The sequence below is a fragment of the Tenebrio molitor genome, chromosome 3, assembly GCF_963966145.1.
Source record: "Tenebrio molitor chromosome 3, icTenMoli1.1, whole genome shotgun sequence".
Classification (NCBI taxonomy): Eukaryota; Metazoa; Arthropoda; class Insecta; order Coleoptera; family Tenebrionidae; genus Tenebrio; species Tenebrio molitor.
This window is the reverse complement of record NC_091048.1, coordinates 28659422-28672996: the sequence shown is the minus strand read 5'-3', so window position 1 is coordinate 28672996 and position 13575 is coordinate 28659422. Positions and strand designations below refer to the sequence as shown.

The 13575-nt window shown below is 34.8% G+C and overlaps 1 protein-coding gene across 1 annotated transcript; it reads right to left on the bottom strand.

The window, feature by feature from the left end:
- Positions 1-6187: 6187 nt before the first annotated feature.
- Positions 6188-13265, bottom strand: LOC138126670 (homeobox protein bagpipe-like). Its single transcript, XM_069042436.1, has 2 exons — positions 13019-13265; positions 6188-7102 (listed from the first exon to the last, which is right to left on the bottom strand). The coding sequence occupies exons 1-2, from the start codon at positions 13248-13250 to the stop codon at positions 6498-6500; spliced, it is 837 nt and encodes a 278-aa protein (XP_068898537.1). The 5' UTR covers positions 13251-13265; the 3' UTR covers positions 6188-6497.
- Between the last annotated feature and the right edge of the window lie 310 nt (positions 13266-13575).

Genomic DNA, 13575 nt, shown 5'->3' with positions numbered 1-13575 from the left:
CCATCGAAAACTGGCAATCTTTACATTTTCTTCAAATGATTCTTGCCGTAGTGTGAATTAACTTTTAATGAAGTTCTACACACTTACCCCATATCAAGAAAAGCCAAAATGACACCTTCCGTTACCTCCGTGATCCTTTTTTTTATTGTTCCGGCCTTGAAATGAAACATACACCTTCTCGTATGCACTTTTAGACTTCATTGGTAACAAATTGCCCCTTTTTTCTTATTTCTCCTGGAACGTTTTGGCACATTTCAACGATGAAAATTGTTTTTTTCCAAATTTGTTGATATTATTACCATAGTACCCACGGCAACCTCCGCATTTTGTGTATTGTGACGCGCCTCGAATAATTTCTGAATAAATTTCTGATAAGATGTTAGTGTTAGAAAAAATCTTGAAGACAACGCGTGTTTTATAGTTTAAAAATCTCGATCTATTAAATCCTCGCTCCCTGCGGTCGCTCTGATTTAAACTACGATCTCGATTTTTAAATCGTCTGTAAAACCCTTGTTGTCTTAATAGCTATAATGGGATTTTACTCTTTACCGTCTAAAAAATCTGCATTTTAAATTTCACAAAAATCTGTTGGAAAATAACCGAGATATTAGACTTGAAAGTCTTAGCTGAGACAACCTGTATAAAAGTGTGATCTGTAGGCGCAATTGTTTACACAGCGATTTTAACTGAAGATTATTTATTAAAATTAAAAATTAATCAACGGTGTAAAAGTTAATAAATAAACAAAAATAAATTTTCATTCAATGTTGTTTTTTATTAGGTATGTATTTAAATTTCAGACAAAATAAAAGCCTAATGTGTAGGTACAATTGCTTACAGAAGTCATACGATTTTATTGAAGATTATTTATTGAAATTAAAAATGAAACAAAAAACGGTTTAAAAGTTAAAAAGTAAACAAAAAGCAATTGCAATTTAATTTTGTTTTCTTATTATCCAGATTTCAAAGAAAATAAAAACAGGATATTGTTTACACAATAAGTTGGACGATTCTAAATGAAGATTATTTAATAAATATGTAATATCGAAAATTAATTTTTGTTCGATAATATTTTTTTATTACATCTAGGTACAGTGGCGGCCAAAATAAAGTAGGACAATGTTTTTTCGCTAATGTAAATTTGCTTGCCCTTTCTATGGTTACTATGAAAATATTTATTTATTTATTATAGTAACCCCGGTTTACTCAACTCAATTTTGGCTAAATTTCTTAATAAGACTTGTCCTACTTTATTTTGGCCGCCACTGTATGTATTTAAATTTCAGCCAGCTACAATTAAATTTCAGGTACAATTGCTTAAACAAGTCGAAGGATTTTAAGTGAAGATTATTTATTTATTGAAATTAAAATTGAAATAGTTAAGTATTTGTACTAGTTATGAGTCATACTTTTTTTCACGAATTTGCAGATAAGTGCAAATAAGTGAAAAAAAGAGACTTTCATAACGTGTTGTACACACTATTTTTTTTGCATATCGAAAAAAGTTGAGAAATTTGGTCTAAAAGGATTTATGAAAAATTACAAAAAAAATAGGTAGGTATGCTTTGACAATCATCTCCAAGGAGATGGAATAAAATGATGTAAAAAAGTACTATAATGCATTCATTTTTGTAATGACGAACTAACTGGAACTTTTTTTTTGTTAATTTTTTTTTTTAAATATATGAAAATTCGACAGTTGGCAATGATTTAAAATGTCATATTATTGTCACTGCCAAAATGAATGAATTTCCAAAACGGAGTAAAGCATCAATAAGCGAAGCAGCACATTTTAAAGGCTTTCAACAAAATTAAGAAAGAAATTACTCATGGAGACAATGGAAACGTAAATACGTAAAGTACAAAATTGTAGAAGCAGTAGCGAATGTTTTTTCGGTAAATCCTAATCTAAAATAAAACTCTTCCTAAGTGCTGCACAGGCTTCAGTCCCAGAAGTGTGTATGGAATTTTAAATGAAGGACAAGAACAAGGCTTATGGGAAACTTTAGCATCCATGACATAGGTATCCCCAATGATTGTTAATTTGGTTGAAGATTCGGATTCGGACTTGGAAAACAGCGACGATGACGAGGATGAGTAGCAAAATGCAAAATTATTTCATTGTTACGTTCAACTGCCTTTTCGTATTTGTTTAGTGCAACTTTGATTTTTCTTCAAAATAATTAAACACATTTAGTTTCACTATACTTTGAATTGGACCAGTTTTGACAGAACAAATGAGAAATGACGTGACTCATAACCTAACTTTTTAAAAGCCCAAATTCGCGGTAAAAAGATGTGTTCACAAGACAAAAGTTACTAAATTTAGTAACTCTAGTTCGTCATTACAAAAGTGAATTGATTATACATACCTACTTTTACTACGATTTTTCGTGTAAAAAAGTGCCACTTTCATTACGATATGCAAAAAAAGACAGTTAAAAGTTTATTTCAAACAAAATATTGGGTGATTCAAAATGATTGTGGATAAGTATGGCAACTATGTACGAAAATTTATGTGGCAACTGTGTGGGTGGCGTAGAGTTGACATTTCATTAGTGTGCATTTGATTTTTTTTTATACCAATGCACATTGACTTGACCATTTTCAAAATTGCGTGACTATGAACTGTCAAAGAAATGTCAACTCTATCCTATCCACAGAGTTGCCCACATAAATTTTCGTACATAGTTGCCATATTCATCCACAATCATTTTGAATCACCCAATAAGTGCTATAATTTGTTTCAAAATCCAAAATGTTGTTGAATTATGTTGAAAGAAAAAAAAATCCCTAGAATAAGCTTCATTTTTTTTGGGTTGGCCCAAACTCCTGCCAAAATTTGACATTGAACTGTTAAGTTTATTTACGTAACACAAAATAATTATTATGTACAAAAAGGTCGTAACTACCTTTTGAGTGCAATAATAAAATGAACAAAAAACACGATGAATTACGATCAAAACGACTGTCAACATTTTTTTTTCATAACCACACTTTTTTCTGACATTTGCAGATACACTAAAAACAAAAGTTGGCGACGTTGTCGGTTGTATTTTCGAGGTAGAATGCAGTGTTGGTGGATTTTTGATTTTGAAACAGATTATATGTGTGGGTACAATTGATTCTACAATATGTAGGACGGTTGTAATTGAGCATTTTATTATAAATTAAAAAAAGCAAAATTGATGAAAAATAAGCAAAAATATTTTTCATTGAATGTTGTTTTCTTCAATTACATTAGAGCTGTTGAACATAATATCGCGAGCAATAAATTTTGGTCGTCAATGTCATTTCAAAATTTGGTTAGATTTTCACAAGTTAAACAATTTTCCCTGCCTGATTATACCCATGTCAACAAAGTGTCAAAAAAATGAGAAAAAAATTACAATTAATGTCATACAACATGATGTTAGGTTATGACATTTACGACTGTTTTACAATGGAGCATTCTCAATTGCGTCAAAGAATGACCTTGACGATCAAAATTTATTGCTCGCGACTGTACATATTTTGTAGGTTATAAATGGAGTAAAAATCTACTTTTACGTTTCGCCAGTGTCACAGTCAACTTTCATTTCTCTAATGGAAAATATTTTTTTATTTTTCTCCAGTACTTTGTGCAACAGAAAGCTACAAAGACTGTCCAAATATTAATTAACAAATCTAATCAAAGGAACTCTGGTCGCTATATTATACCTACCAGTCAACGTACAATCTTTTTATTTTCTTTCTTTTTATAATATTTTATAGACAATTTTTCTTTCATCTATTTTATCGTATACGTATAATATCCTCATTTTTTGTTTTTACACTTTCAAACCCACGCTTCAAAAGCTCAGATCATCCCACAATTTTTTTTTTAATTACTGGCTCACTTTCTCATAGATTTATGTATTTTTTTTTTAAATCATCGACGTAAATTATTCAATCTGAACAAAAACCTTTTCCAACAAAAGATGACATATTTGGCAGCTCACGAATATAATTAAATGTTCTGCCAGTATGGCAAACAACTTTTATTGCCCAACTGGCAAAATAATCAACGTTTTCTGTGTATCTACGACAATGCAATAATTTGTCTTCGTATTTTTATGTTGAAATGGCATTATAACCGGTGTTTTTTAAAATTTGGCGCGGAAGTTGGCGTTGAAGAGTCGGTTGTGAACGCACCACCGAATTACAACTCTGATTACCTGTTTAAATCTGACCTCACTTTTTGAGTGTTTTTAATATGGCCGTTTTAAGAATCAGTCTTTTTCAAGCAGAGTGGTTCATCAGCTATTTAAATCTAACCTCACTTTTTTCGTTGTCTGTATTTTTATTCTGCAGTTTGAAAAATCAGACGAATGGTTCATTCACAATCGACTCTTCAACGCCAAATTAAAAAAAAAAACACCCTTCATAAACACGTCCCAGCTGCTAACTATGTATGTAATTTAACCGAAAAAAATTTCAGTAGCTAATTTTTAAATTTCTTCCATCTTTATTTTAGTTCATGCTATTTTCTTCTTCCCATATTTTTCAAAAGTACAATTTTATTTGAAAAATTAAAATATGTCATACACAAAATCTCTACTGATCCAAGATCAGGTCGAATTGTTGTCTCAAATAATATTTTTTGTCGTCTCGCTCTTAGATTTCAAGAAATAAATTAAACTTTGCAAACCTCACCAAGATTTTTGTTTTTGGATTTATTTTTCGAAAGCTTCTGAGCTTCAGATATGTACTCACCAAACAGCTTATTTTTGTCTCTTTCTTTTTTCTTTAAAAAGTGAATGAAATCATTTTTTACCCCACTTTGAATCGTTTTGATCAATTTAAAATTATAAGGGGTGTTTTTTTTAAATTTGGCGTCGAAGTAGGCGTTGAATTGTTGATTGCGAACGCACTATACAGGTTACGGATCACGGATCAGCTATTTAAATCTTAGGCTTTTACACGAGTGGTGCGTTCTCAATCGACTCTCCAACGCCTACTTCGACGCCAAATTTAAAAAAACACCCTTTACAAGTTTCTTAATTATTCCCTTTTATTTCCGATTCCTCTCCATTCAATTTTTTTCTCGCCATCAATCTCTCGAATCCACCCCCTATTTTCGTCACCCCAAAATATTAACCCTCGTAATTGAAAAAAAAATCTAACAAGTCTTGCACAAAATTGCCGGTTAATGGCAATAATGGATTAACGCTATCACATTTCTGTTTGTTAGTATCCGATTTAATGACAAAACAAACACATTCGTCATGCCGTATTAAGCATCCCAACCATCCCCTAATCCCAATTAAATTAAAACTCCCTCAACCCCCAACACTTCCCAGAGAACGAAACATTCGTACACCTCGAGCGCCGTCTAGTGTCTAAGCGCCGCACTCGTCGCTTCTCGATCCTGGCGCAGGGGGCGCTTACAGTTTTCTTCACCGGCGAGACCGACTCGGAAAGTGTTGTTTTTTTTGTCGACAGAAAGTTTGAGAAAAGTGGCAGAACTCCAACGTCTAATTGCGAAAGAATAAGCGAATTGAAGTTCCGGCGAAAAGTTCTCCGCACGTCATTCACATGCTAATCACCTTTCAGGAGTTGAAACGGTGGCGGAATGACAGCGCGGACAAAGCGTCATTTGCAAAAACACATTAGAGATGTATATATTGGCATGGGGAACGAGTTCGTTATTTGAACAAACAGATTCTTTGAGCTTTGAGCTTTCGAGATTGACTCGGTGTTTACGGTCGCCCCTAATAGCCTTTTATCCAGTGTAAACACGTCCTCTTTGGCATTCATCGACGGTGGAAAGTCTTGGGTGGCGGCACCGGGGTTGGGGTAACACAATCTCCCCCGGTAATTGTATATACGTCAGTAATTTCATATTGTTTACACTTAAATTATGAGTGTTGCCATGTGCACAACACTTGACTCGAGAACTCTATTATAAATATTTATTAATGGGCCACTAACGTAGGTACACAACGAAAATAAACCGCGACAATATTTCATTAAGGACATCCTCTGCCTGCACGCGAGATGCGCGAAAATCGACGTGCAGGCTTTGTATCAGTCGCGGCGGCGCTCCGGAGTGAGCCGCGAACGCTGGCGCCATCTCTCGCCCGGGGGAAACAAAACTAACCTCACTAGGCGTTTCTCCGACGCCGCTCGATCGATGCTTAATTCGTGACCAATCAATCAATCAACGCTTACTCTGACTTATTTATTTACATTATAGTACAGTGATATTTACATAAGAAGTATAACTTTGGTTAGATATCAAATATTGCACACTATGAAAACGACTTAAAACTAAAAGTGCTCAGTCAACATAACGGTGGAAAAAGTCCTAGATTCTAGAGTGATTTGTCGCGAAGTTGCTACGAGGCTGTTTTGTATTTTTATTTTAAAATTTGGAAAAAATCTGATTCATCCACGCTGTATACAAAATAATTTGACAGTATTTCCAAGATGGTTGTTTGTTTACGAAACAGCCCCCGTCAAGCTTTCGCAACACTCTAATTCTGCTCCCTCGCCTCCTCTTCCTCCTGCTGCCCCAAGCCGCCTATGATAGCTGGATGGTAGTAGTTAAAGTAGGGGAAGAGCTGCATGGAGTTTGAGTACTGCTGGCAGAGACTCAGCATGGACTCGTGGAGGCTCTTGGGGTACTTGGGCGCCGCCGCCTTGATCTGGTCGTAGATGAAGAAGTCGGCCTTGGGCTCCGCGTAGAAGCCCTTCTGGTAGACCGGCGCCTTCTGCTGGAGGAACAGCGGCACGTCGTCCTTGACCAGGACCTTGACGGCCACCTTCCTGGCGTTCTGGCCAAGCATGGATGACTCCTGCATCTGCAGTTGTTTCCGCTTCGTCTTGTAGCGCCGGTTCTGGTACCAGATCTTCACTTGGGTCTCGGTCAGCTTGAGCGCCTGGGCCAGGTCGGCTCTTTCGGGACCGCTGAGGTATCGCTGCTGGCTGAATCGACGCTCCAGCTCGAAGACCTGCGCGTGCGTGAATGCGGCCCTCGACCTCTTCTTGCGGCACGGTTGGCCCGCGTCCCTCCCGGAATCCTCTGATTGGCTCGGCGCGCAATACTCCGGGGCCAGGCCGGAGATTCCGGACAGAGGCTCTGAAACAGTGGCACGGTCAAACCATAGAACACGCAACAACCTTCTCTTGACAGCTGCGACCTTGACTGATGACTGCCACGCAACAGAATTTAATCAATTTATTTTAATTCATTAAACACCAACACTATCATCATCATTACTATTATTTATGTTTGCTTTTTATCATCATCATCATCATCATCATCATTACTATTACTAAGAACTCCTCGTTTCCCTTTCGATTTTTTTTTGGGGATATGTTTTTGAGCCACGCTGTATGTGTCGTCGAGGTCGCGTTATTAGCAAATAATGACAATGAAGAAGTCAGGAAGATGGTATACTCCGGTGGGACAATGGGGCGGCCGGGGTGGTACGGCCTGGTACCTATACTTGGAGCTTTTAGCTTAAAAGCTTTTTGCACTTTGCTTACGTATTACTTAATTTCGGTAATTGGTGGGAGAATAACCGTTTTTAGGGACACAATGGCACGGGTGAGATTTATGGCGTCCATTTAAAAGACATTAAGGCCGAATTTCATAAAAATGTAGGACTGGGCGGAAAAAGCAGCTCGAGATTGTGTATTTTTTCAATGCAGAAACTGGAAACTAATAAAAGCGTGGAAATAAAATTTCGACGGTCGGGATTTATGCGTTGGTGCTTTGATATAAAAATATTCAATGGAGAATGATCGTGGATTGTTTATGGCGGAAGTGATACCCACTTTCTGGCAATTTCCTTGTCGATCGGAGATTATCGATTGATTCGGGGTTTTGTGGTTTCGTTTCAACTTTAATAATGAGTCCAATTTGAAATGTGTGTCACTGTGGTACCATTTAGGACGTTTGAAACGTGCAGCAGTACTGAGGTACCATCTTAAAGTGCTTTTTACTTACTACTTTATTATGTTTATATTATGAAACTATGAAACAAACTACCAATGACAATGCAAGGTTCTTTTTATTAAAAAGAAGTACCTGGTTAAGGTGTGAAAAAGGAGAAGAAATGTAAGAAGAACAACAACAGCATTTGAACTTGTTTAGGTCAAGGAAGATCTTATGAAAGTCAAAGTGACTTGAAGGGAAAGAAAATACAGAAGAAAATATTTACGGATGTTAAAAGAACGGTACTCCAAAAAAGGTACCATGAAGGGGCCATTTTACTTTTTCAAAATTACAATGAAAAGTACTTTTTTTAAGTAAGAAGTTAATATGTATTCTGTTAAGTAAGTTGAACGAAGAAAAACAAGAAATAAAGAGCAGATAGCTATGAAAAAATACATTCTTGAAGATTGAGGAAAGAATCAGGTCTGACAAGGTGTTATGAAAGCAAAAACTAAAGTGGAGAGCAAATAAGTAACTACAAAAGAAAATAATTTCGACATTATTCGGAACAAATATGGCGCATGCAGAAGAAAATAGACATAAAAAATAATTTTCTAAGAGTCCAGAAAATTTGAAAAGTGCACATTTGCTGTCAAAGTAGAGGTATTGGATTCTCTCATGGGCTGTGACCTTGGAAATATCTGCGCGAAGGCGGAGCGATAAACTAGTGAAAAATCTGTAAATGAAAACTGAAAACGTCGACTACTTTACATGCACATAGACGAGAGAGAGAGAGAGAGAGAGAGAGAGAGAGAGAGAGAGAGAGAGAGAGACGACAGTAACGTAACGAGTGGCGATGTTTTTCGGTCGGTTTGTAGGGCCTACTTGAGAGCGATATTCGTCGTTTGCGCAGATATGACTCATAGCCCATGAGAAAATCCAACATCCACATTAGGGAGCTTTTTTCACTCTTGTAAAATATATTAGAGGAAACTGAGTATTTGTTGATTGCAACATTAGAAAATAATTTTAAAAGAAGGAATAGGTTATTTTCGAAAGCAAGTGAGGTGCTAAGAAAGGAAAAAATATCAAGTTGAAGAAGATTTGATAAGAGTAAAAGATAAATTGGAGGGAGAGAAAATGGTACGAAAACTTAAGTAACGGTATAGTTTTCCCATTTATAATTTGGTTTTATGGCAGTGCAATTGTAATTATTAGGGGCTGGGGTTGTGGTTTTGGCGATAGTGAAGATATTGTAACCTGCTCAGACAACAGACCTTCTTTTACAGTCCTAGGATTTATGGCGGTAGTTGCCTATTGTCGGGGTATTTAACACCCTTACAACAGGGCTGGTAGTAAAACCAAATTATAAATGGGAAAACTATACTTCTCCAAGATTTTTGGTTAGTGCGGATTTAAGGAACTGCATCTCGATGCAACCGCGGTACTACTCAGAAAATTTGAAAACTGCAGCTGTTCTGCGGAAGTACAACATATTTGTGTTAAAAATGAGGATGATAAGCTGGAGAGAAGAAAAGACAGTTCTAGCGTGGATAATATTTTCAAAAATATGAAAGTAACAGATCAAAAGAGAATCGTGATGGAAAAAAATTGAAAGATGAATAATAAGGAAAAAAGCGGAGTACCAGAACGTACTAATAGATTGACAGAAATGAAAAATGACACAAATATTTTTTTTAAATTAACTTTAATTCCTATTTTGGTCGTTTGTGTGAAAACAAAAAAGGAATATTTTATAAGTGAACTAAATTATTTCCAGGCAACAACGTTACTATTCAGTACTATTGAGAGTACAGCTCTAGTAAATAATAATTTCTTTGTACAAACTGGTAAAACAACAATGAAGAGTGGATGTGTGTACAAGAAATTAGAATAATTTACTTAGTGTGGAAATAAAGAGAAAAAAAAAATGTAACAATCAAAGGAAAGTTTCAAAAAATATTAAAGAAATAGGGCAAAGCCCAGATCATCGAATAGTAAGCTAGAAATACAACGAATGCAAAATAATAATTGTGAGGACTAAAAAAATTGAAAATAAGGAAGAAAACAAATTAAAAAAACAAATATAGTTTAGCAACAAATTGAAATACATGGATTAAGATTGGTACAAAAAAGAGAATGAAGAGAATTTAGAAATGTTGTAAATGGAGGTGTGATTTAAAACATCGTCTCTCAACATTTACAAAATATTTTATTGAAAATTGTCAATTCAAAAATGAATTAGATTAATAGTTATTTTCATTCTTCCTTCAAGAAATAGTTACAGATATCTGAGAAAGCATGTCAAAGATTATTAAATAAATAGAAAGCAAATACATACCAAAGAAAAAAGTTGATAAAGACAAATTAAACAACAGAAGGGACTCGTAAAAAAAGATCATTGATTTTAATTTACCTACTCGTATATCTTAATTATATTTAAGTAAAAATGACAACTTTTAAGCAGCACCGTTCAAAAAATTGAAAAAGTGCAGTGTATTATGAGTCCTATTAAAAATAGTAATTTTTTGAAACATACAAGGGTCCCACCTGACTTTCAGTTTATACCGGGTGGGGCATCGTATACACGCACACGAGAAATCGCGACTTCTAATTAAATAAAATTGTCGAAATTTTTCACACTGACCTGGCTATTGGTAAGGTACATTTTATAATTTTTTGATAATTTTTCACTTACAAACAAAGCCAACAAAAAAAAAATGTAAATTTCAACCAAAAAGTCAAATTCTGATTTTTATACTAACCTACCCAGGTTCACTTCCTATAATTATTTACGAAATCAGCGGAATAAAACACCAATTAGATTTTGAATTAAACGCTGTTTTACATTTCAACTTTCAAAATCACTTTTATTTATGACCTGCTACTTGTGCTGTCGTAAATTTAGGTGACAATGGAAACTGTCAATTTTGTGGCAAAAAGGTTTAAAACGAAATTGGGAAATTATACCATTGTACCATAAATCACGCGTCTGGTTTGCGTTTAAATAAAAAAGCGAATTATTTAGCTAACCAAGTCAAAATTTGTAATTGTGCCACCAGGGTTTGATGGGCTAGCAGATACAGATTCATTTAGTGTAAAAACTTTATAGGTAAATTAACAGTTAATTTGAGAAAACTAATAAAACTGTTACGGCCTTATTTATTAACAAAAATTTTTTTAAAAATTCTCAAATATACCTTACCAATAATTAGTTAGGTATATAAAATTTCGACAATTTAATTTAATTAGAAGTCGCGATTTCTCGTGTGCGCGTATACGATGCCCCACCCGGTATATGAGGTTATGATAAAGTAAAGCACAAAATTCAGAAAAGGTAAAGTATTAATTTTTGAAAAAAATGCAAAAACAGTTTTTAGAGTAAATTCTTGCTTTGAAGTATTGTTTAATTTATTTATTAGTTATTATTAAAATCAAGTTTATTTTGTTGTTTATAAATTTGCTTAGTTTTTTTATGTAATCCCTACTTGCACTAGATTTTTATAATCCAGAAAAATAAGCTCTATCAAATAATCTAATCGGAATCGTAGCTTCCCATTTGAAAAAAATATTAATGACGTCATAACTTTGACAAATTTGACCCACTTTTTTTTCTATATACGTTAAAAGACGTAGAATTTACAAAACCCTTTGCCGTGTTTTTGCATTTTTTTCAAAAATTAATACTGTGCATTTTATGAATTTTGTGCGTTATTTTATCATAACCCTGTATATATTATTTATGGACCGATTTTTGTGAAATTTGGAAGATCCTATGTATTCTAGTAAATAAAGAATTAATTACTGGTAATAAAATGACCGATTAATTTAAATTTAAATTCGGCAAGTCTTTACGTCCATAAATGCAAATATGTATTACGTTGCAAAACGTTAGCAATAATTTTAGATTTCTTTTGGAAAAATGCATTGACTCAAATTGCTCAGGAATTGCAGGAATGTCCAAAATTTCACACTGATACTCATTTGTTTCAAGGATAATCGCGTTTTAAACCTTTTGGAAAATGAACACGACTTTTCCCCCTTTTTCTTGTAGTACGATTGGCTTTAGGAATTTTTGCGGAAGTTATTGTTTATTGTTAATCTACGCGAGATTAATTTCCACCCTGTAAATTATCTGTCTGTAAAATTTCACAAAAATCAGTCCATAAATAATAGAGAGATAAGACATAAAAGTCTTAGGTGGGACATTCTGTATATTATAAACCCGGAGACATTTATTAATTTGCAAAATGAAAGGCACTAATTTAATGAAAAAAATATATGTTTATCAAGATAGATATCTTTGGAAGCATTATTAGGCAAAATGAAACTTAAAATACCAATTAATAGTACATTAAAGAATGAGTTTTATAAGGCTTTATTTGGCGCAAGTCCCAAGTGTAGAAAACGAGCCGTAGGGGAGTTTTCTATGGGACGAGTGCGCCAATGCCCTTATAAAACGAGTTTTTTATGTTATTTTTTAGAATTTGCACCCTTGTTTTAATTTTTAAATAGAAAAATTAAATTTTCAAATTCTAGGAAATATTAATAAAAAATTTCTAAGAGATCTATTAAACCACGAGTGCTTTAATAGATAGCCATAAACGACTCCAAATTGAATACAATAATAGACCTATTAGAGACGCAAATTCTAAAAACGAATTTAGAGCACTAAAAGGTGGTGCTGCAGGATCCAAAATAAAAAAATAACCGTGTGAAATTTTCACAAACGGATAAAAGTTTTACAACGAATTCCTACGAATTCATATCGCATCAAACATTATCTCTTATAATAAAATATGTGATTTTTTTTAAACAGACTGGATATTCCGTTATGCGTCGCAGCGCACCCGCTCCGCAACGCAACCTTTGTAACAATAAAAATAATAATAGTGATGAGACAAGACTGGAGCAACTTACCAGACGCTATCATTACACTTTACAACTAGAAGAATAAATAAAATAAACACACGACTGGAGTAAAATAAAAGAAAACAAATGTAAATGCGTGAAGTAATAATAATAATCAAAAGGAAAAATGTAATTCTAATAATAAAATAACCAGCGATGGAAATTGAATGCGCCACTGAGTGCGTGAAAAAGAATCGTCCTTACCTGTGTGATCCTTGTTGGCTTTGGACATGTCCAGCGCCTTCTCCTGCATGTCCCCCTCGTCCTTGCACTTGCTGTTGAGTATATCGTTGATGGAGAACGGCGTCACCGAGGCCGTCTTGTCCACTTTGGCTGCGTCGTCGTCCATCCTTCCGCCCCCACAGATCACCGTTTCCCTCTTCGCTCTGTTGTTCCTTGAACAAATTCTGAAGTCAAACTGACTGACGTACATCATCTAAATTACTCCTGACACCACTCATGTGCTTCCATAAAGCCACGAGAGTGTTGCGCTCCTCGTCGGACGCGGGCGGCGACGTCGCCGTCTCGCTCTTTCGCCGATACTTTGATTTGTTGAGGGTGGGACTTGAGTTAATTCTTTAAATGCTTCTTATCCAATGTTGGACGACTGCTCAATCAATTCCGATCGGTTTTGTTCATGAAAACGTCGACACCGTCGCTCGTTCGTGATTAAAAGCGGAATGTTTGTTTGGAAAACCGGAAATTTGCCTGTTCTTTTCGCTGGGCTAATAAGTCTTTGTTTAATTCCGGGGGGTGCTGGC

What these genes read in the sequence shown, in the direction of transcription:
- LOC138126670 (XM_069042436.1), bottom strand. Translation starts at nt 13,250, where the DNA reads ATGATGTACGTCAGTCAGTTTGACTTCAGAATTTGTTCAAGGAACAAC. An exon ending in AGCCAACAAGGATCACACAG is followed by an intron (nt 7,103 to 13,018) that starts GTAAGGACGATT and finishes CCACTGTTTCAG; the next exon opens with AGCCTCTGTCCGGAATCTCC.